The following is a 21348-nucleotide window of genomic DNA, read 5'->3' on the forward strand; positions in this document are numbered from 1 at the left end:
GAAATAAATTTGTATTTTTTTATTTAAGAGTTCAATTTGTTTATCTCTTTAAGATTTAATAACTATACAATACAAATATAAGTTAAATTAATTCGTTTCATAAAATATTTGTGTTCATGACGTCACGGTTGTTGACATTTTCTTAGCAAAATGAAAGTGCGAAATAAAAGCGAGCGATTTGCAAAATCGAAAAAGAAGCAAACACCGATCGACAACGTTGTGTTCGATAACAATTATTCATTTACCGGCTCTGCGATGGCAATTTGTGTGAAAATGACTCACGTATTTGCTAAATGGCGTGAAAAGAGTAAGCAGAAGTGGGTGGGGGGATGGAAGAAGATTGATTGACTCGTTGAGCTGGAGGTATTGCTAAACAAATTGCAGTATGGTCAGTTTTGTTATCTGTGTCCCATTAATTTGACAATATATACCATTGTTGGCGAACTACAAAATGGCCTCAGTGGTTATTTGTACGCTGTTTGTGAAAACCCTGACTAGAGAAGTCAACCGTGTTGCTTATGGAAAGCAGCACCATCTCAAGATCAGGGGAATACAATGCTTTAACATAAAAATACCAAGCTTGGAACAGGTATGCATGTCTTCATTTTTCAACCTGCCATTTATATCAATGTTTAATCATTGCACAATTGCCATTGATCTTTGGACTTCTTACACATTTTCAGAGCCCTTAAAATTCCAAGTGTCTTTCTCAGTGAATATTTTTTATCGTGTAATATAAAAGGAAACATTCCGGTGTCCATCATATTCACTTTTCAAATTTAGTTTTGCATTTGTGTTGTTAAATCCAATTGATTGCTTATTCATGTTATTTAATAATGTAATGATGATACGAATGGATTCAATGAAAATACATTGTGACGTCATTATTAAGTAACTACGGCCTTATTTCGTTTTCATGTTCTTATCATTTTCAATTCTCTTTTCAGCAATGAATGTCAGTTTGGGCAGGCCGGTGAAGGTAAATAACTTCCTTACCACTCTAAACATAATGCTTATTGCAAATAGAAATCTAAAGAAGATGGAGGCTCGTGCTGGGGAGGCCATCAAGAAAATCTCAACTGCGTCGTCTAACAAGGCTTCCATTGATGCTTATGAGAAAGAAATGGAGTAAGTGTAAACACTAACTTTTAATACAATGTTATTGACTATTCAGGTTCCAAATTTTAGTATTTTTTCTCAACAACTGTCTTCTTATTTCCTATTCCAGATGAACATGAAACATATTAATAATAATTGTTTTATTAAAGCCACTGTGTTCATAGTTTGGTAAAATTTCATTTTTTAAAAGGTTTTTGGTAAGAACCCCAGGGCAGGCACATTATTAAAAATATTTGTGATTGTTATTATAAATATTAAAAGCTATTCCAAATATTACAATTTTTTTAAATAAAATCATTACTTTTAGTAATAAATCTTATGAAGGAGCATAGATATATTAAAATTCTGAGCTATTTAATGCATATAAATGGTGAATTCTTTTCACAAGCGATAATTTGAGTTCAACGACTTGTCAATATGTAATGTGCTTGTTGTGCTGAAAATTGATTTTTCTCATAACCAACGATCATATAAGGCGTCAGAATGAAACTTAAAGGGGAATTATAAAATTCATGAAATAAGCATTGTGTAACTTTAATTTTGTATTTCAGTTCGAGGTACAGAAATGCCTGATATTACTCAGATTGCTGATGTGCATTTGAAGACGGGTTTTAAGTTCTCGACATATGTGAAGACTGCAGTGCCAATTTCTTCCGAAGCTCAGAAAGTGATTGGCATCTCCGTTGATGATCATGACATAATGCGTGTAAATGGTGGAAGTGTTGATAGTGTATCAATTTAAAGTTCTCAACATGATTGTATGATGTGGCTTGCAAAGTTTCCCAGAGCCATTTTTGTTGCTCATAATGGGCGCAGGTTTGATTTTCCGGTTTTGGTTAGTGCATTGCTGAACACACACTGTTTTGAAACGTTCTGTAATTGTGTAAGCAGTTTTGTTGACTCTTTGCCGGTTTTCAAAAATCGTATCCTGGACAGTCAGACAAACAGGAAGATCTAGTGAACGTGTTCTCCAGGCAACCTGCAACGCCCACAGTGCTCCTGATGATGTTGAAGCACTGGGATCTTTGCTTAAAACATGTAAAATTACTGACAATATGGCTCACATCTTTACTGTTACTGCAATCCATAATTCAGTTTGTTTAAGTCCTGAAAAGCCTTAAAGGCAAAGAACATTAGATTTTTAGACGTGCTGTTTATAGAGGAACTCTAAAGCGACCAACAGCTGAAAACATTGCGGGATATGGACTGGCCTTGTGTCATTTGAAAGCCATATTTTCTATTTCCGGAGAGGATGACTTTAGGGATACTTTCATTGCTAAAAACAATGAGGGACTACCAAAAGACACAAACGCAAAAAAAATATTTTATCTGAAGTGGTCCCTAAAATCGGTAAGTTTTTCAGTGACGAAAAGTGACGGAACGAGATAATATGGCTTTCAATTTACACGCGGCCAGTCAAAATCACGCAATGGCTTTATACTGATACTAAATTATGTACATCTAGTTGTCATTAATCTGGCTGTTTTTATTAAAATATAAGTTGTTTATTATTGTGCAAGATTTTTAAAGAAACATGATAACTTATACATCTTTATGCTACGTAATATTGTGACAACTTTGACATTTTGTGGTGAACTGCGCCTGTGTTCATATGTTGCCTTTTGACTTTAGGTGACCTTAAGATTGCATTATTAGCTCGGCTGTTTTTGGAGAAAACTCCGAGGTATTGTCACAGCCTCTTCGTCGTCCGCCGTCCGACGTCCGCCGTCGTGCTAAAACCTTTACATTGGCTCTAAAATTTAGGTGCTTCCACCTACAACTTTGAAACTTCATATTTATATGCACCTTGATCAGTTCTACACGCCACTTCCATTTTTGGGTCACTAGGTCAGAGGTCAATGTCACTGTGACCTCTAATATAAAACTTTAACTTTGCCTCTTACATCATAGTGCTTCCACCTACAACTTTGAAACTTCGTATGTACATGCACCTTAATGAGTTCTACATGCCACACCCATTTTTGGGTCACTAGGTTAAAGGTCAAGGTCACTGTGCCCTCTAATATAAAACTTTAACTTTGCCTCTAACATCAAAGTGCTTCCACCTACAACATTGAAACTTCACATGTACATGCACCTTGATGAGTTTTACACGCTACTCCCATTTTTGGGTCACTAGCCGGTCAAAGGTCAAGGTCACTGTGCCCTCTAATATAAAACTTTAACTTTGCCTCTAACATCAAAGTGCTTCCACCTACAACTTTGAAACTTCATATGTACATGCACCTTGATGAGTTCTACACACCACACCCATTTTTGGTCACTAGGTCAAAGGTCAAGGTCTCTGTGACCTCTAATATAAAACTTTAACTTCGCCTCTAACATCACAGTACTTCCACCTACAACTTTGAAACGTCATATGTAGTTGCACCTTGATGAGTTCTACACGCCACACCCATTTTGGGTCACTAGGTCAAAGGTCAAGGTCACTGTGACTTCTAAAAAAATATTCTGACAAGCTTTCGCAGCCGAGCGTGGAACCCGTTATGCGGTGCTCTTGTTAATGTATTATGATATCAATATTAATATTAATAGCTAAATTTCTTCACATGTCATGGTTTATAACTGTAGCTTTCAAAAAGCAACTAGAAAACCCCCAAAAAGAAGTGATATACAAATTTATACTTAAATTCATTGCGTGAAAATGAATTGGGGTAGGCATACTCAAAGTAAAATTTCTTGAGATAGGAACGGTTAAACTTTCTGAAATTCATTAAGTGTGTAGAAAATATGTTGTGTTAAATAAATATGTACAATATATGCATTTCATCACACTACAAGTGACATAAAAAGTGCATATATTATTGTACATCAAAGGCACAATTCTATTTCAATGACACTTTTTAAATTCTGTATCTACTAACAAAATCCAGTCGAGTACGTTTATTAAGTTAATTGTCAAAATATATGTATATCCCATTACAAAAAAAAACTATATATTTTGGATATAGGGTAAATCCATAGAAATAGCCCAACCGAGTCAATGGGTAGGTGTATTCAACCAAGTATAAAAAGTTAACCGGCTGGTAAAAAGTTTTAAAATTTTGCAATTAGTTGTGATATACAATTTACTATGTAAAAATAATAACAAAGAGTGTTTCTGGAAAAGTACCCATTAGGCTCCCACTACCTTAATATCTTAGTTAGAAGGTGTTTGTTCAAGCGGTTCCGTAGTGTAGTGGTTACACGCTCGCTTCACATTTGAGAAGTCCAAGGTTCTAGCCCCAGTAGAATCAAACTATTTTATTTGTGTTCTATGTTACCTTTTTGTTTTGATGTAGACATTTTAGTTTAAATAAATATGCTGTTTTATTGTAACCATTTTGTTTTGCTTTTTATTATGCCCATGAAATATATGTGTGAGAGGGTGGGGGGGTGGGGGGGGGGGTTGGTAAACACATTAAAACCTTCTTTGTTCCACTATCCTAGCAACCACCTAGTTACTAATAAAGGCGCTATAGAGCGCGAAGCGCGAAACGTATTATTAATTGTAATAATGAGTCTTGATAAAGGAAGCAGCCGCTTATCAATGAGGAGCACCATCACAGCACAGCACCCCAGTCTCATTACTATCAAGTCCTCCCACATGTTTTTTTTTAAGAACCACATATAGAAGCCCGCAGACCTGACCCGTATCTTGCCAGTGGTATGGACCTTTAACCCCGCTCACTATCCAGCGTTTAAACTTCCGGGTTAACATTTAAACCGACTATTAATAGCTTATTAATATCTTAGTTAGAAGGCGAATTTTCAAGCGGTTCCATAGTGTAGTGGTTACACGATCGCTTCACATGTGAGAGGTCCAACGTTCGAGCCCCAGTAGAAACAATTTTTTTTATTTGTGTTCTATGTTAACTTTTTATTTTGATGTAGACATTTTAGTTTAAATAAATATGCTGTTTTATTGTAACCATTTTTTGTTTTTATTATGCCCATGAAATATATGTGTGAGAGGGTGGGGGGGTTCGTAAACACATTAAAACTTTTACAGTGTTTTCATTTCAATGAGTACTCAACCCCTGTCGTAAATGAGCAACGTAAGAATAAGTTCAGAATCACCTCCCCTTTAAGTTGAGAAAAATATGAAATTACGATTTTTTAAAACTTACACAGTTCTGTTCCATTAATGAAAACTGCACACGGATGCCAGTAAAAAAAAGGAAACCAATAAAATGAACTATGAAATATTTGGGGGTTTCAACACATAATCATGCATAATGGTTATTTGGGGGTTATAACACAACATCATAGATAATGGTTATTTGGGGGTTATAACACACAATCATAGATAATGGTTATACCAGTATCTTTTTCTATTTTGTTTAAAATAATCGGTCAATATATTAATATTTACAGTAGAAAAAAAAATCGTTCCATGTAACTTAATTGAGTGCCTGTTACACTGAAATTACCGACGCCCTTTGATGCTTTGCATCAATACTTATCTTGTTTATGTAAGTTATATCTTTACAATACATACAACGCATACATTACAATATATTAAGAAAACGACACTCGTGTGGAATGATTTTCATTGCCATATTTCAACGTGATTTCATCGATTATATATCAAAGTTTTCTCTTGCCGAGTTATATTGATATTTACATCAGCATTTTATAGAATCATTTACATTTCAGATATCTTGCACAATGATAGGACAACACAATGAAAGAGAATATCCCCCTTTCCCCCAAGAAATGGCTTGCTGACTAATGAAGAACATAATTAGCGACGACACCGTTTGCTAGATGTTATTAGTTAAAGACATTGTTTCAAGTGCGAGAATGCAGACAGTCAGTCATCAGTTAATAAGCACATCCTTTTTCACAGCAACTATAAATGATCTACTGTGCCAAATATCATTCTCGTCAGGAAAAGATGTGTACAGCTCAATTGACGTATTGCCAAAAATGATAAATTCCCCGACCATGCATTAGTAATGGGATTATATGGACGTTTACACTTTCTACAATATTATATTTGTTAAATAGTATATAGCATATATGTAAATAAATATGTACACAATCACATACACAAACATTAAAATGCCTCGATTTTCTATTACTAAAAAATACATCTAATTGATTATTCGACAGAAAAAATATATTTGCCTTTTTACTGTCCAAGAAGTTTCACCACAACTAAAGGTAATAGTGCGTACTATGCACAGTAAGGCGTGCATATGCCAAACTAATAGCAATATAGCAATAAATACGAATGATGCCTGCATATGCGATGTTTAATATGCAAGTCGCCGTACGTCATCTGGATTGCGTTTTTTTCAATATGTATCCATTTAGTTGCGTAAAACCTATTCAATCATTCATCGTTCTTTTTTCCATTGCTGAATGCATAATGGAAACAGAAGCAGTTCAAAATAATGTGTCGCATCATTAGTTGTAAATGCTAATGTGAGTTTTAAAAGATATAAATCTAAAGAATCGATTGAATATGCGGTATGTCTGACAACGTATTTCAATTGTGCAGGCTTTCTTAGAAATGGACTGCTGCTAGTAGAAGCAAATGAATTGCAAAAAATGTCACACAAGTTCGATGGTAATGTTAACTTAAGGTCATATCAAAGGAATAACTCATTAGTACTTGTACAGAGTATCAAAGACCCCATAAAACATACACAATGTGAGAAAGAAATGATGTTTTTTAATGGTCATATGTCTAAACTGTGAACAATATCCTTGAACTTATGTTGTACTAATCTCCACGCAAAGTTGTTATAACATGCTCGCACATACAATGTTATGTTAATGTTATGTCACTTTTGTGCAAAGGATTGCTATTATACGTAATTGTACCCGTAGTAGGGGAGACCACCGGCATAAGTTTATATGTATACAAAGTACACTTGCGTCCCTTGTTTTTGCAATACCTTTCTCACTCGGGGTTAAAAATAAGGACGATGCTTGTTGGTCATATTTTTACAGTTTTGTTTAGACGTTATTGATCAAAGGAGCGATTGTGTTTATGATGAGGAATTGTATCGACGACGTGTCAGAAACAATACATGTACGTAGGAGATAATTGCATATGTATCTACCTCTTATACTCCTGCATAGTGTCAGTGTTGTGTTTCACTTCTTGCTTGTGATCCATATTATGCTTCGATCACTTCTTTGAACAGAAATGATTGAAACTTATTTATTACTTTTATTTTATGTACGTAGCATAAAGACGTAAACACGACAAGTTTAAATTTGGTTTTCGCTTATAACAGGTTTTGTCGGGTTACGACTTATATTTGTTAGAAAATTTATAAATCTAATGTGAACTACTTGAGCATATTTATAATTTTAATAGCTGTTTTGTTGTGGATCTACGCCTATGCGATCGGGTAATTGACAACAACTCATGGCGCTTTTCTTCTGATAGATTGTGGATTGGATTAATTAATCCATGTAACAAATAATAATGATAATGTTGGTTTTTTACAACAATCAATGCAACTGAATAACCACATTCATCTTTCGGGCGAAACCTTATCTACCGCTGTGTGTATATTTCGAAGTTTTTGAGGTCCTTCCGCGCCTGAGGCTGCTTTAAAGGTGCCTTTTCACAGATTTTGGCATTTTTTAACTTATTCATTAAATGCTTTATATCGATAAATGTAAACATTGGATCGTAAAAGCTCCAGTAAAAAATCAAGATTAAAATTAAAAAAAGGAAAAGAACATTGCCCGGACCAGGTTTCGAACCAGTGACCCCTGGAGTCCTGCCAGAGTCCTGAAGTAAAAATGCTTTAGCCTACTGAGCTATTCCGCCGAGTACACTTACTTGACGTATTTTATACCTTATATAAGCAATCTTCGTAGTTTCACAAAATTTAACGACATAAACAGAACTCTCCAAATTATCCAATCGTTTCGCGTTGCAACGCATTATAATTTTTAGGTTTTAAAATCGTCAAAAGATGCATATAATGGCTATATTAGACCATGGTAAATGTTCAGTATTACTGTTTCCTAACAAATATCATAGCTAAAACGAAAATTTGCGAATCTGAAACAACTTTTTTCAATTTTGTCAATTTACCAAAGCGTGAAAAGATCCCTTTAATTATCCACCATATATATCAAAAAGACGTGCCTATGTACCAAAATATAGCAAATCTAACGGGTCGCGTAGTTTTTGCAATCATCAGAAATGTGTAATGGCCGCTATCCGGTTGCCAAAAAAACACAAGTGTGCGATGTGAAAACTCAACTATGAATAATTTTGTTCAAATGCAACTGTTCAAAAATTAAGAGAATTTAATATGAGGGAGGGGGGGGGGGGGGATATGGGTTTCCAAAAAAATAAAAATTATAAAGAAAAATAATTTCGGTTAAAAAAGTTGAAAATTAAGAGTGTCAAAAAAACTGAGTGTAATTACGTCATTCTCGAGTTTACAGTATTTGTTACCAAAACAACAAACAACAATCACCCAATTTAAGTAAAAATGACGTGCTTTTTTCATATTTCAAAGGACCCTGGCCCCATTCTTAAAATTCCCAAAGTTCAGCCTTGGGTTATTGCTCTCATGCTTGCAATGTCCCATTTAAAATGTGTTTATGTGATGTATGTTGTATATGTTAATTCGCGTACACAATATTAAAAATGCCATTTTGCAATATTACAGCCATTACCGGCTTTCTAAGCTCGCTGCGCTTTCCAAAGAACCTCCGTGGACTCACCGAATATGAGTTATCAAGAAACGGCGCAAATTACAGTGGACAACTCGGACGCACTGGTTGATGACGTCATCACGATAACAGTTCATGGTCTGGGCGCAGGTCAGAGGATAACGTTACGTGCACAGATGCAACGCGATGGGCGAACGTTCGGAGCATGCGCGTGGTTCACTGCAGACGACAATGGCGTCATCATTCTTGCACGTGATGCCTCCACTGGCGGAACGTATGAAGGTAACTAATTCGTCCAGCAGTATTGCAGGTGTAACGAAGGTGTTTGTGTTTTAAACATTATTAGCCGTAAAAGTCAATAAATACGTCTTTGCACTTTTTGAGTTTTGAATATCATTAAATTGTGAAAAATGATTGCTTATTACATTGGTGAATATGATTTTCTAACACCTGTCTGATCTAAAAATGGCATGATTTTAGAAAATATAGTATACAGATTGTTAAAACGGACTCAACAGCCGTGTATAATTAACATGAAGCACCATAACAGTCCTTCAATGCAAGTATTATTTTTGCATAAATGGTAAAACACGTGCTGAACATTAGGCCGTTTTTATATAAACAACGTAGATTCAAACTGTTCTTATGAAACATCTTACGGTTATTGTGCAAGGCATCTCACCAATGGGCTTATTCTGGAGCATGAAATCCGCCCCTGACCAGCCTTACGGTCTGCGGCTGCTGGTCAGAAACGCCTCCTTCGCGCTCATCTGTGACATTGCGGCTTTTCCTGGTCACGTGAATTTCGCGGAAGTGTTCAACCCTGATCACGTGCCAATGTGCACGCGCTCAATACGGCGCTGGTACATGAGCAGAGGTGTACAAAAGACTCCCGTCCGACAGGGGCGACTGCGGGGGACGATGTTTATTCCGCCAGGTGGGCGTATCAGACGTGATTACACTTGGTTGTCATTTTGATATTTGACGGTTAACCCTTTAGGAAACAATGTGGCAGCTGTAATGTTTGGTGATGAGTGGAAATCTGTAAATGATCATGCTCATAAAACACATCAAATGATTAACTTATCATTGCACGTAGTTACATTGAACGCCACCAAATCATTTGATGAATATTATTATAGATTCAAATTAATCGCAAGGTAAAATAAGACCATCTTAACACAGTCATCAAATGTTACTTTTTATCGCAGTTTCATAAAACGCAATTATGTTCTTGAAGGTCGCGGGCCATTTCCGGGGGTTATCGACATGTTCGGCACGGCAGGCGGCAGCATTGAGTTCCGAGCCGCTCTGCTGGCTTCACGGGGCTACGCCACTTTTGCGCTGGCGTACATGCGCTACCAAGATTTACCTTTGAACATTTCCGATGTGAATTTCGAATACTTTATTGTAAGTTAATGCGCATGCCGATGAAGAGGTTTAATATTTCACTGTGCTTTTCTAAAACCATGTGATGCTACTCCTCTTTAGATGTTATACTAGAAAAACGTATGATAGTCATTTTAAGTCGATGGGTATTTGACAATTGCTTTACGTGACAAACCTTGGGTTCAATCGTTTGTGATAAACAATATTTCATATTCAGATCTTATGAGACACACATAATTATGCAACCAGTAAAACGGTTACTTAAAGCATACATAATTAAACGACATAATTATGTATGCAATGCTTGAAGTAGGCCTATTGCGTCATTTTGTAATATCACGTAATCGCGTACATTCATTGAGAATTTTTAAATGTCATTAAATATGATTACACACGATCAAGTATGTGCTAAATAGTATTTATTACAAAAGCATGAAAAATAGTGAATAAAACGATTGCTTCCTCGTGATTCGAGTCCGGGCCGTTTTGAAGCAAAAGGTAGTGCGCTATGCTGACTGTTTCATTTAATAATATTATATATTGTAAACGCTATGTTAATAGTAAATGTATTTTTGTAAATTATCGAGGAGAACAGTTCTAAACGCTTTATTATTTTATCGATATTGAATTACGTTGTACATTTATGAACCAAAAGTGTACACATTCTTTAAACTGGGACTGTTTTAACATAAGGTATGCATTCTTTATTGACTCTATGACAATTATTTTGAAACGTGTCATGTTCTCGGTCTTAAAAAAGTCCCTTTAATAGTTCAAACCACACAATCGAGATATCGCTCGTTTAAGAGGACAACGTATGTACACAAACATGGCAATGCAATTGAACATTACGTACATTTGTATTTCAGGAAGCAGTCGAGTGGTTCGCAAGGCAAGAACACGTGGACTCTGAGAACATTGGTGCTATTGGTGTTTCGAAAGGAGGGGAAATTGCTCTGCATATGGCTTATTTCACCGACAAGGTCTATTTTCCAAATGATATTTTGTTCAATTCCAATATTTGTGAGAAAAGTCATCAATTTGTGTCAAAGCTCGAACAAATATACGTGTATTTCAGATTAAGGCTGCGGTCAGTATAAACGGTGCGCCGTTTTTCACCCACGTCCCAATGATGTATAGAAACAGCCCGTTAGGCCAGAGCATGTAAGTCACGTGTTTCTTGCAGTTATTGTGCTATTCTATTACTGTAAATCAGTCATTTTTGTACTGCCAGTATTGCGTGCAGTTCTTTTAGCAGCGAACGTTTACGACAAGGGAGGCGGAAAACTACAACGGGCGAGGCATGGTATGGTATTGCGCAAGGGGGGGTTAGAGGGTTAGGGTTAGGGTTTGTGTTAGTGTTAGGGGTCGGGTTAGGGTTTGGGTTAGCCTAAACCCAACCCTAACCCTAACCCGACCCCTAATCCTAACCCTTACCCTAACCCTTTTTTGGGGTTATCACCCCTGACCATGCCTCGCCCGTTGTAGTTTTCCGCCTCCCTTACGACAAACGTTTATGTTCGGAACTTTTCGCAAACGATCTTAACGGTCGGATTATTTTATAAGGACGCATTTACTTAAATTCAGTATTCAGCGCATTTGTGTAATTAGAAGGGCATAGCGTATACAAGAAAAAGGCTACATGTTTCCAGGTTATATGGTCCAGAGGGGGTAATCACGTGACAAACAAGCTGGCGACGTCCATGCCGAGACAAATATTTATTGCCGTTTTATACCCTTAATTACTTTTATTGTTTAAAAGCCGCTCACTTTCTTGCCGATATTTCAGCCGTATCGGCAAGAAATTGATGAGCGTTTATATCGTATAAATATTCGCTCAATATCTCGACTTTACTCGCTGCGAAATTCCTAAGCATGTCACAAAATAACAGCTCCCGCTATGAAAATTCACAGCGAGTAAAGTCGATTTAAAGAGTGAATATTAATACCATATAAACGTGTATCACTTTCTTGATGATATGGCATTTAAGTGAGCGGCATTTCAACAATTAATACAAATAATATAGGGTATAAAGGTCACAAATTCAATGTAAAAGCAATAACTTTAACAAAAAATAAAGTCAAACTTTTGCGCGTAGACACCCGCATAACTATAACTTTTCTTAAAGAGCATTCCAAGCCGCAATGATTTAAACAGTAAAAAAGATAGGTCATTTAGTATGTAAGAAAGAACTCAATGCGAATCAGCGGTCACTGTTTTGTGGCCATCTTTCTACCGGCATCTCTCCAGTTGATGATGGTTTCCCGCCAACTGTCAAAGTCTCATGTAGTCTTTAACCAAAAAGCAAAACAGTGGATTTGTAGTATACAACAATGTTTTCCCTACCACATGAACTCAGAAATATTCAAAAATAAAGTCATGGCAAGTGTCCGTACAGAGAATTTTGTCTTCAAATAAATAAAGATTTTGGTTTTAGAGGGTATAGCATTGAACACCAAAAGTATTTAGTACTATATTGCAACCTAAAACGGCGAAAGATACCTGTATCGGAATTGACGTCGCCATCTTGTTTGTCACGTGATTACAACCTATGTGGCCGACCTTACATGTAAACCTAAATTTATATTATGACTATAGAGACGATTTTGTATTAAAATAATAATTGCAAAAAAATGTATTGTCGATAATGGTCTTTTGTTGAATTCGTTATTTGAAGTTATTGTTATTTCATTGACTAAACAAATATTGACAAAAGAGTTCTGTCGCGATGGAATTTTACCTCGAGGGCAAATGCCGGTGCGGTTTTATTGTAAGGCATCTTAAGCTCAGAGAGACCAAGATGGTTATGTTCTTGATATGCGTCTTTTTTCTGTTAGATTTTCCAAAGACAATGTGATTCTAACAGATGAAGGAATTCTTACTAAAGATATGATGGACTGCGAAATAGAGAAATATCTTCCGGTAAGCAGTGTCCCAGCGAGAGAGATCCATGGGGCTCGTGAGTACTCATGTGGAGCCCATAGGGAAGTCCGTATGGAAATTTACTTTACCTTTTACAACGTAATTGTTGTTCATATGGGTTATGTCTATGGGTCATTTATGCGCCCATCTAGACTGCTTTTATACATATTACATTGAGCTATCCGGCATTTTTATTTAAAAGTGTTTTCAAGATTGTGAACGTTATTTAAAAGTTTTAAAGCAATATTTAGGCCACATTGTGTATAAGGCTAGAATTATTACCTCATTTCGTCGTGATTTTATCTCACTGCTTCTTTAACGTCCATGTCCGTTATAGTTTGCCAATTCGTTGGTTTATAATCTAAAAAATAGAGAATACTATGTTAGTGTGATTGTGTAGATCTACTTAAATTTAGCCCACGAGTGAAGAAAGGTTTACATGGCGAGGCTTGCCGAGCCTTGTAAGCCTTTCTGAGACGAGTGGGATAAATTTAAGTACACAATCACACTAACATAGTACTCTATTTATCCTACAATATTTATTTTTTATTTAATTTATTCCTAATGCAATAAAAAAAAGTAGCCTAGTCTTTAATTTATAAAATAAAACCAAAAACACATTAAAATAGCTGAATCTAGCATTGCCTAGTAATATTAATTGTGATCTTTCCCGTTTACGGAACTCGAAATAGTTCTTAAGATTTCCAAGCAAAAGAAGAGTAACGAGACAAACTATCGCTATACGCCTCGATTCAAATTTAATCAGCGTTCCAAATGTTACACATTCAAATAGAACACAGACGGTTGTGTTCAAACTACAATTCTGGTTTCAACACTGTAAAATACCGAAAACAAAAATGGCTGCCATTTTGAAATTTACAAAATGTGTAGGAACCTACGTAAAGTTGTGTAGATCTTCTAACCATGTTTATTTTCGTAAAGTTTTATTTGCTTCCATGACGAGTTAAAATTCTGGACACATTTCTTCATCGCCATCCATCTTTTCCATTTTAACGCACTAGATGCAAGCAGGCAATTCTTTGTGAATAGACATTCTTTGATCGACTGACAAAGGAACGACTTATTCATCAAAGAAATTACTCAACATCGATTTCCTTCGAACAGTTAAAGAACAATTCACTGATACGTTTCTTAAATTTAATCCATCAATTGTTCAACAAAACATCGCGTTATTCGAGTACATTCGACATTTTAACGAAATCGAAAATGCAGTCTCATCAGTTTCATTCCAGTTTTACATCCCAACACTGTTATTCACATTCATAATCCATCGTAAACACACACACTAATCGTTCGATGCTTAAAAAATATTTAACTGTTAAATAAAAACCATTCAAGTCCGAATTGTTGTTGTCCTTAAATCCAAAGCGTCTAACTTGTTTCGTCATTTAAATAACGTCAAATGAGATGCGTCATAAATTGCGTAATCAATTCAATGAAAATATTTAGTACGGAAAGCTGGTTCTTCATAAATTTTAGTGAAGGACCAAAAAAGTATGATTGTATGACTCAAAACCTGTGCCCATCTATAATGTAGTATAAAAGTAAGATATATATTATAGACGTTAAATACCCGGCCTAGCCAGGCCGGGCAGTTGATAATCTGCCCCAGGTCGCTAAAGCCCTCGGGCCGTTATGCTTACTGCGGGCCGATTATCACTGCTCGGCCCGGCTCAGCCGTGTATTATCCTTTTAATAGCCCATCGCAAACACACACACTCGTTAACTCGTCCAACGACTGCGTACCCTATGACCTGATCAGGGGTGAAAGGCCAAAAAAGTAGTCCCTATGTTCTAAAAATATCTGTGGAATAAACCTTATTTAAAAATATCCGTGGAGAAAACCTTATCTTTTCTGTATGAGTCCTATTTTGTTCTAAAAAATCATTTAGCTGTAGGATAAAAAAGCATTCTTGTTACACGCAACATGTGCTTGCAATACTATGGCAGATTGATATTTTGATATGTCATCAGTATCAATAACAAATTGTTACAAACATCTGAATTTATATATCGTGCACCTGTTCTGGGCCAGTATTTACAAAGCCATTAACGGGTGTCTTACCTCAAGCACTACTTAATTGAATAACTCGAATTAAAGAGTGTTGAGGAATACGCCTGCGACTTAAGAAATTGTATGAATTTAATAAATTTCTCTATGGAGCCATTTTCCTTATGTGTCATACATTGTACACTTTTACGTGTTTTATAAATGTTAAACAATCAAATAACAACTGCTTAGAACCGTGTTCTCATAAACGAGGTCAAACAGCATACGTTAATACAAAATAAATGAGCCGCGCTCTGTCAAAAGGGAGTTTAACGCATGTACGTAGAGTATCGTCTTAGATTAGTCCGCAAAGGCTAATTATGGGGCGACACTTTCCGCAAAAACTTGATTTTTGCTAAGAGGAGACTTTCTTTAAACGAAAAATATCAAAAAAATGGAAAGTGTCCTCCCTGATTAGCTTGTGCAGACTACAAAGGCTAATCTGGGACGGCACTTTACGCACATGCATTTAACCTCCTTTTCAAAAAGCACGGACAAAATAAATTTAAATTCATTTTTTCCTAACAATGCTGCATGGTCGGCTTCATATGGGTCACATTTTTGCTTGCTCTTCTCGACATTCTCTGATACAGCACATATGGGAGCTATAGGCTCATGTTTGATTAGGTGTATCTCTACATGTTTTGACAATACAATATGATCTAAAACGATACTGCAATTACATTTAAAGCAACCAACTGCACTTATTATTATTGAATTATCTTCTACTCTTATATACTACCAGTGTAAGTTTTGAAACACGCTTCCAATAAAATAGTGTAATGTCAGCTGACGTTTTCATTTACCTTTTTCCGCAAGAAGACTCGCACATCCAGTGGGGGTAATCACATGGTAGTCGAGATGTATTTCTCTCTGTCATTTTTTTTTAGCGGGATGACCTAATTACAGCTCCACAACGAAAATTCGCGCGGGTAGTAAAATCAAGATATAAACAGAATGTTAAAACGAAATAAACGCTAATCAACTTTTTATTGATATGGCTGGTAAGTTATGGTCATTAAAGAATTAAACAAAAGTAAACAAAAGGGTATAAAACGGCGAAAAATAACTGTCACAGCATGGACGTCGCCATCTTGACTATCACGTGATAATCACCTCTGACACCAATCAATTATTTCTGGTAACAAGACAGTGGCTTGCAGATATTATCAAACTCATTTATCTTAAGGAGTTAACGTAAATAGAACTTACTCCGCGAACAATATGTGATAATCTAACATCAACGATTTCTTCAGATTTGGAAGAAAGACGTCAACGTTCTTTTGATAAATGGGGCAAACGACGAATGTCTTCATCCCAAGATCCTCAGAACGCTGTACGACCTGTATCCAGGGGACCGGAAACACCTGTGTCAACTGTACGCATATAAGGACGCCGGACACCTGATCGAGCCGCCTTATGCACCGCTGGCGAGAGTGACGAAGAAACAGAACGAAACTGTCGCTGATCATGAAAAAGGTGCGAGCATACCTACCTAAAGGTTAAAATATACTAACAGATTTAATTAACGAATTCAATGTGAAGGCTATTACTTTAACAACTAATACTAGAGTCAATATTATGCGTGTAGAAACCCTCATAACCATACCTTTTCTTATTGAGCATTCCCAGCCGAATTGATTTCACCAATAAAAAGATAGGTCATGCGATTTGTAAGAAAGAACTCGACAAAAATCAAAGGTCACTGTTTTACGACCATCTTTGTAACGACTACACTCCATATGAAGCTATTCTGCCAAATGTCAAGGTATCATCATGGATTCTCCAATCTTGAAGCAAAGCAGATAACTTGTAATACACAAAATGGTGTTCATACCACGCGCACATACAGAGAATTGTGTCTTAAAATAAATTGTGTTGATTGTTCAGAGACGATATCATGTGTAGTATACTGTAACTAATAACCTTTTTATCTTAGTCTTGTAGCTTCTTTTATCTTTTTATCTGCACCTAGTTAATTGCACTTAACATACTATTAATTAACAGCTATTTTCTGACAACGCGCCTGCTTCTGATAATCGTTCATACGATCGTATAGCAGTATCATGTAGATGTAGATGTAGAGATAAACCTAAGAATGCCACTCGAACTTATGTGTCCGTATAAGATTTACTGTGTATCTTCTAGGATGGAACTAATGTGTCCATAAGCTATAGATCGCTTGTGCGCTTAACAGCATGTCATAACGAATAATAAATCCGTTTGGTGTCGCTAGAATGTGTCCATATTACATACCTTAACTTAAATGTTACATCATATTTATCCGTATCCGAAGACTTAATTGACGGCAATTTGGCGTTCATATAAGAAAAAGCGTTCCAATATTAGGTGGCAGTTTTACATTCAAAACTGCACTCGCGCTTCCTTTAAAAATGTAAAAATATCTCACTTCATATTGGCCCGAATAAATCCTAATAGACTTTTTCACAAAAACACGGCAATTATGTTTTATATATTAAGAGGGTGAAAATAACTTGGTTAGTTTTAAAAAGTCCCGGCATATTGACAGTGTGGCAAAGCAAAAACTGAAAGTGCTGCTATCAAGAAAGTGTAACTAAGGTAAAATGTTAAGGACAAAAGAGTTGTGAAAATGTCAGTTTAAACTTCATGTTAACCCATTAACCCATTATTTTATCAAAAATAGAAAAAAAGATTTTTCCTTGTGTAAAGATAAATAAATTGGAAATATAAACATTAAACAGTCTGTATAGTCGTCAGGTAATAATCAGACAGGCGTTGGTAGGGGCGAAAACCAACAATTTGTGTGACAGCAAACTACATCAAGAAGCAGGTGCAGATTATGCTTACTACTAAATATTGGCAAATATTCCAAATAACCAAGATCTTCTCATACGAAACGTTGCTGTAAGTATACGCTAAATTGTCTTCAATAAATAAAGAACAGTGTAAAGCAACAAAGAGATGTTCTGCTCATACCATTCGATATCCCAAATAATTAGGTTTCCATATGCCAAGGCTTTTCGCACATTAAAAATATAAGGCAAAACACGACATCGGTAAAGATCCACTTGTATTTGGTTTACTGAGTTGCGGCCTATACAGTTCGATTTTAAAGGATTACAATGCAGCATCTATGTAATCATTTCTGGAGTATGCCTGTATAGTGGCATGACCTCTGCATGTATTTTCAGACATGACAAAGTACATAGTATGGGGTGGAACAACGGTTGGCCATGCGCATGCGCAGGAAGGCTCCTGGAGTCAGATTTTACAACACTTCAAAACGCACCTCGGTAACACATCTAAGTTTAGCCTCTCAGAGACTAGCAAATTATGACGAACTTTCTTTGTGTTTTGATAATAATATAACTACTTGAGAAAATGTTATTCTTTATATGATTTTAGAGCTGCATGTTTTGCAACGTAAATGTGAACGTTATCATTGAGTATAACTATTCCATGGGTTTTATCTATGAACATGTATTGCATGGTATAACATATTTCATGAAGTGCCTATTAGTTACTTTTTATTGTGTAAATATTGCATTTTAATGGCATAAGAGGTAATAATAAATACTTCTAAAACATATGCACAGTCTATATCCCTGTTTCACTCTTGAGAATGGTACAGTTTATACATCCTTATTATATTTTTTTGTCTACCAGTTGTTTTGGGTTTGTTCAATGATTTCGTGAAATTTGCTCCGAATCCTTTGATTATGATTGGGAACGGTAAGCAGCGCAGATGCAAGTATTTCCTGCGTTATCGAATAAAAATTAAGGTGTACAATTGCTAAACCAGGCGTTGTTGGGATTAAGATGCCATCGTAATGCGTTCTCCCGATGAACCCGCGGCGTCCTTTGTAATAATAGACCAGTTGACGAGTGACGTCACGCGCACCTGCAAATATTAGACTCCGCCCACTGGTTGGCAAAAAGAGGTGAAATTCATATAAGCGCATGTAGAGAAGGTTGAAATAATCATCGTTTTTATTGATAATCATTCACTTTATCAAATATAATTTTACTAACTATGTCTAAATAAAACAAAAGCGTGCAAGGAAATGCATTTTTGGAACGATTATATTGTTGTTATTATTTGTTTTTACTATAAACTAACTCGGGAGTGGAACACAATATACGAGCGCGGTATGCAGTTACCATAAAAATCTCTACTTGGCACATCTTCGCGACCATTTTTTAGATAAAAAATTCTCTGATATTGAAATTCTTTCAGAATAAATCAAATTTAATGAACGAACACAAATAAGGATGTAAACAAACAGCAAATAGATCGTCTTTATGTACGCAACATATAGTAACTGATTTGAACATTTATGCCTGTAAAAACTTGCCTTGTTACACATTAAATAAATTCTCTTGATATATGTAATTGTTTTTATTTAATTATTCATACCAATTTTGACACTCTTTGTTTCAGCGTTTTAAACCCGGTGTTTTATTGCACCTTTGTTCATCAAAGCGATTATCTCGTTATGATCGGATACTGTTCAAACAATTACAAAGAACACATGGTGTCATAAATCCAGGGACCTATTCTTGAGTCCCTGCATAAACCACATGTGGCATACAAGTGTCTGGTCATGAAACACAATTTATGATACCTCCATATCATCTCTTGGCATATTGAGCGATCATCTAAGCAAAATTGTAAAGCCAAAATACGAAACAGTTGCTTTAATAAAATATTTTAACATATTTAAAAAAAATGAAGATATTTGTCCGAAATGGATTAACAGGAACTAGTGTATGTATATATTAGCCTGTTTAATCATAATAATAGAGTGTTAATAACTATAAATTAAAAATATTGTGCAATTTCACTGCTACAGAATTAACGTATTTAACGAGTACCGGCAAATGTAAACTCGGCTATTACGTGTTAAGATTGTACGTTTCTGTAGTGTAAAAAATGACATCATAAAAACAAGCAAACAACAAAAGGGTGAAAAATACTTGCGTAAAATAAATTAATACATAGATTTATTTATCATAAATGTTATCACTCCTTATCACCAGTAAAGAGAGTGCACGCAGACAGTTCAATTTGCTTAATATGCAGTTCTTGTTTTTCATATGTATGCTAAACTTTATATTGTCATTCGATGGAAACGAAACGGTAATTCATTCAATGGAAAATAAAATTACTATAATGTTTATAAATTGTAATGTATTCCGCTCTTAGGGCTTCGTTTTATAATTGATTAAATGCCGCTCTTACACTTTCGCTCGCTTATGAACAATAATATCTACACCACTTATAATTATAATCAAATTAATGTATGTGTTATTATCTTTGAAATATAATTTACCAAAATCTTATTATCACAAAGAACAGGAAAGAATATTTATTGTTTTGTTTTGTTGGATTGCCAGTTTTTAGTCTTCCGACCACGTTTACTCTGACGTTAATAACTAATTCGTATTTTTATACAGAGGAAATTATATTTATGAAAATACATTAATTGGTACTAAATATGATATTTTTGCACTATTATTTAAGAGTTTTAATGTTTATTTCGGATTTTTGTATCGTTTTATTGACTAAACTAAACTATTTGATTATAATTATAAGTGGTGTAGATATTGTTATTGTTCATAAGCGAACGAACGTGTAAGAGGGGCATTTAATCAATTATATAAAAAGAAACCCTTAAAGCGGAATACATTACAAATTTTAAACATTGTAGTTATTTTATTTTCCATTATTATTTATTTTCCATTTAATGAATTATCGTTTCGTTTCCATCGAATGACAAAATCATATTAAAGTTTAGCATACATATGAAAAACAAGAACTGCATATTATGCAAATTGAACTGTCTTTGCGTGCACTCTCTTTACTTGTGATAAGAAGTGATAACAATCTAGCATTTTATGATAAATAAATCTATATATTAATTTCTTTTACGCAAGTATTCTTTACCCTTTTGTTGTTTGCTTGTTTTCGTGATGTCGTTTACACTACAGTAACGTACAATCCTAACACGTAATAGCTGAGTTTACATTTGCCGGTACTCGATCGTTAAATACGTTAATTGTGTAGCAGTGAAATTGCACAATATTTTTAATTCATAGTTATTAAACACTGTATTATTATGTTTAAACTGGCTAATATATATATACACTAGTTCCTGTAAATCCATTTCGGACAAATATCTTCATTTTTTTAAATATGTAAAAA

At 35.3% G+C, this 21348-nt stretch overlaps 1 protein-coding gene across 6 annotated transcripts; it reads left to right on the forward strand.

Annotated features, from left to right (window-relative positions):
* Positions 1 to 7032: 7032 nt before the first annotated feature.
* On the forward strand, positions 7033 to 18732 carry LOC127873764 (peroxisomal succinyl-coenzyme A thioesterase-like). Of its 6 annotated transcripts, none has more exons than XR_008046374.1 (9): positions 7033 to 7165; positions 8775 to 9060; positions 9452 to 9715; positions 10019 to 10188; positions 11037 to 11150; positions 11246 to 11331; positions 13006 to 13160; positions 16418 to 16640; positions 18335 to 18481. XR_008046374.1 is itself a non-coding variant. In XM_052417730.1 (9 exons), the coding sequence occupies exons 2-9, from the start codon at positions 8835 to 8837 to the stop codon at positions 18478 to 18480; spliced, it is 1314 nt and encodes a 437-aa protein (XP_052273690.1). In that variant the 5' UTR covers positions 7033 to 7165; positions 8775 to 8834; the 3' UTR covers positions 18481 to 18732. The 6 variants fall into 6 exon arrangements, 4 of the variants coding, with proteins under 4 accessions (XP_052273690.1, XP_052273691.1, XP_052273693.1 ...); XR_008046375.1 differs by having other exon boundaries at positions 16418 to 16662; positions 18335 to 18457; XM_052417730.1 differs by having other exon boundaries at positions 13006 to 13090; positions 18335 to 18732.
* Positions 18733 to 21348: the final 2616 nt, after the last annotated feature.

This window comes from Dreissena polymorpha, chromosome 3 (assembly GCF_020536995.1).
Source record: "Dreissena polymorpha isolate Duluth1 chromosome 3, UMN_Dpol_1.0, whole genome shotgun sequence".
In the NCBI taxonomy this organism is placed as follows: domain Eukaryota; kingdom Metazoa; phylum Mollusca; class Bivalvia; order Myida; family Dreissenidae; genus Dreissena; species Dreissena polymorpha.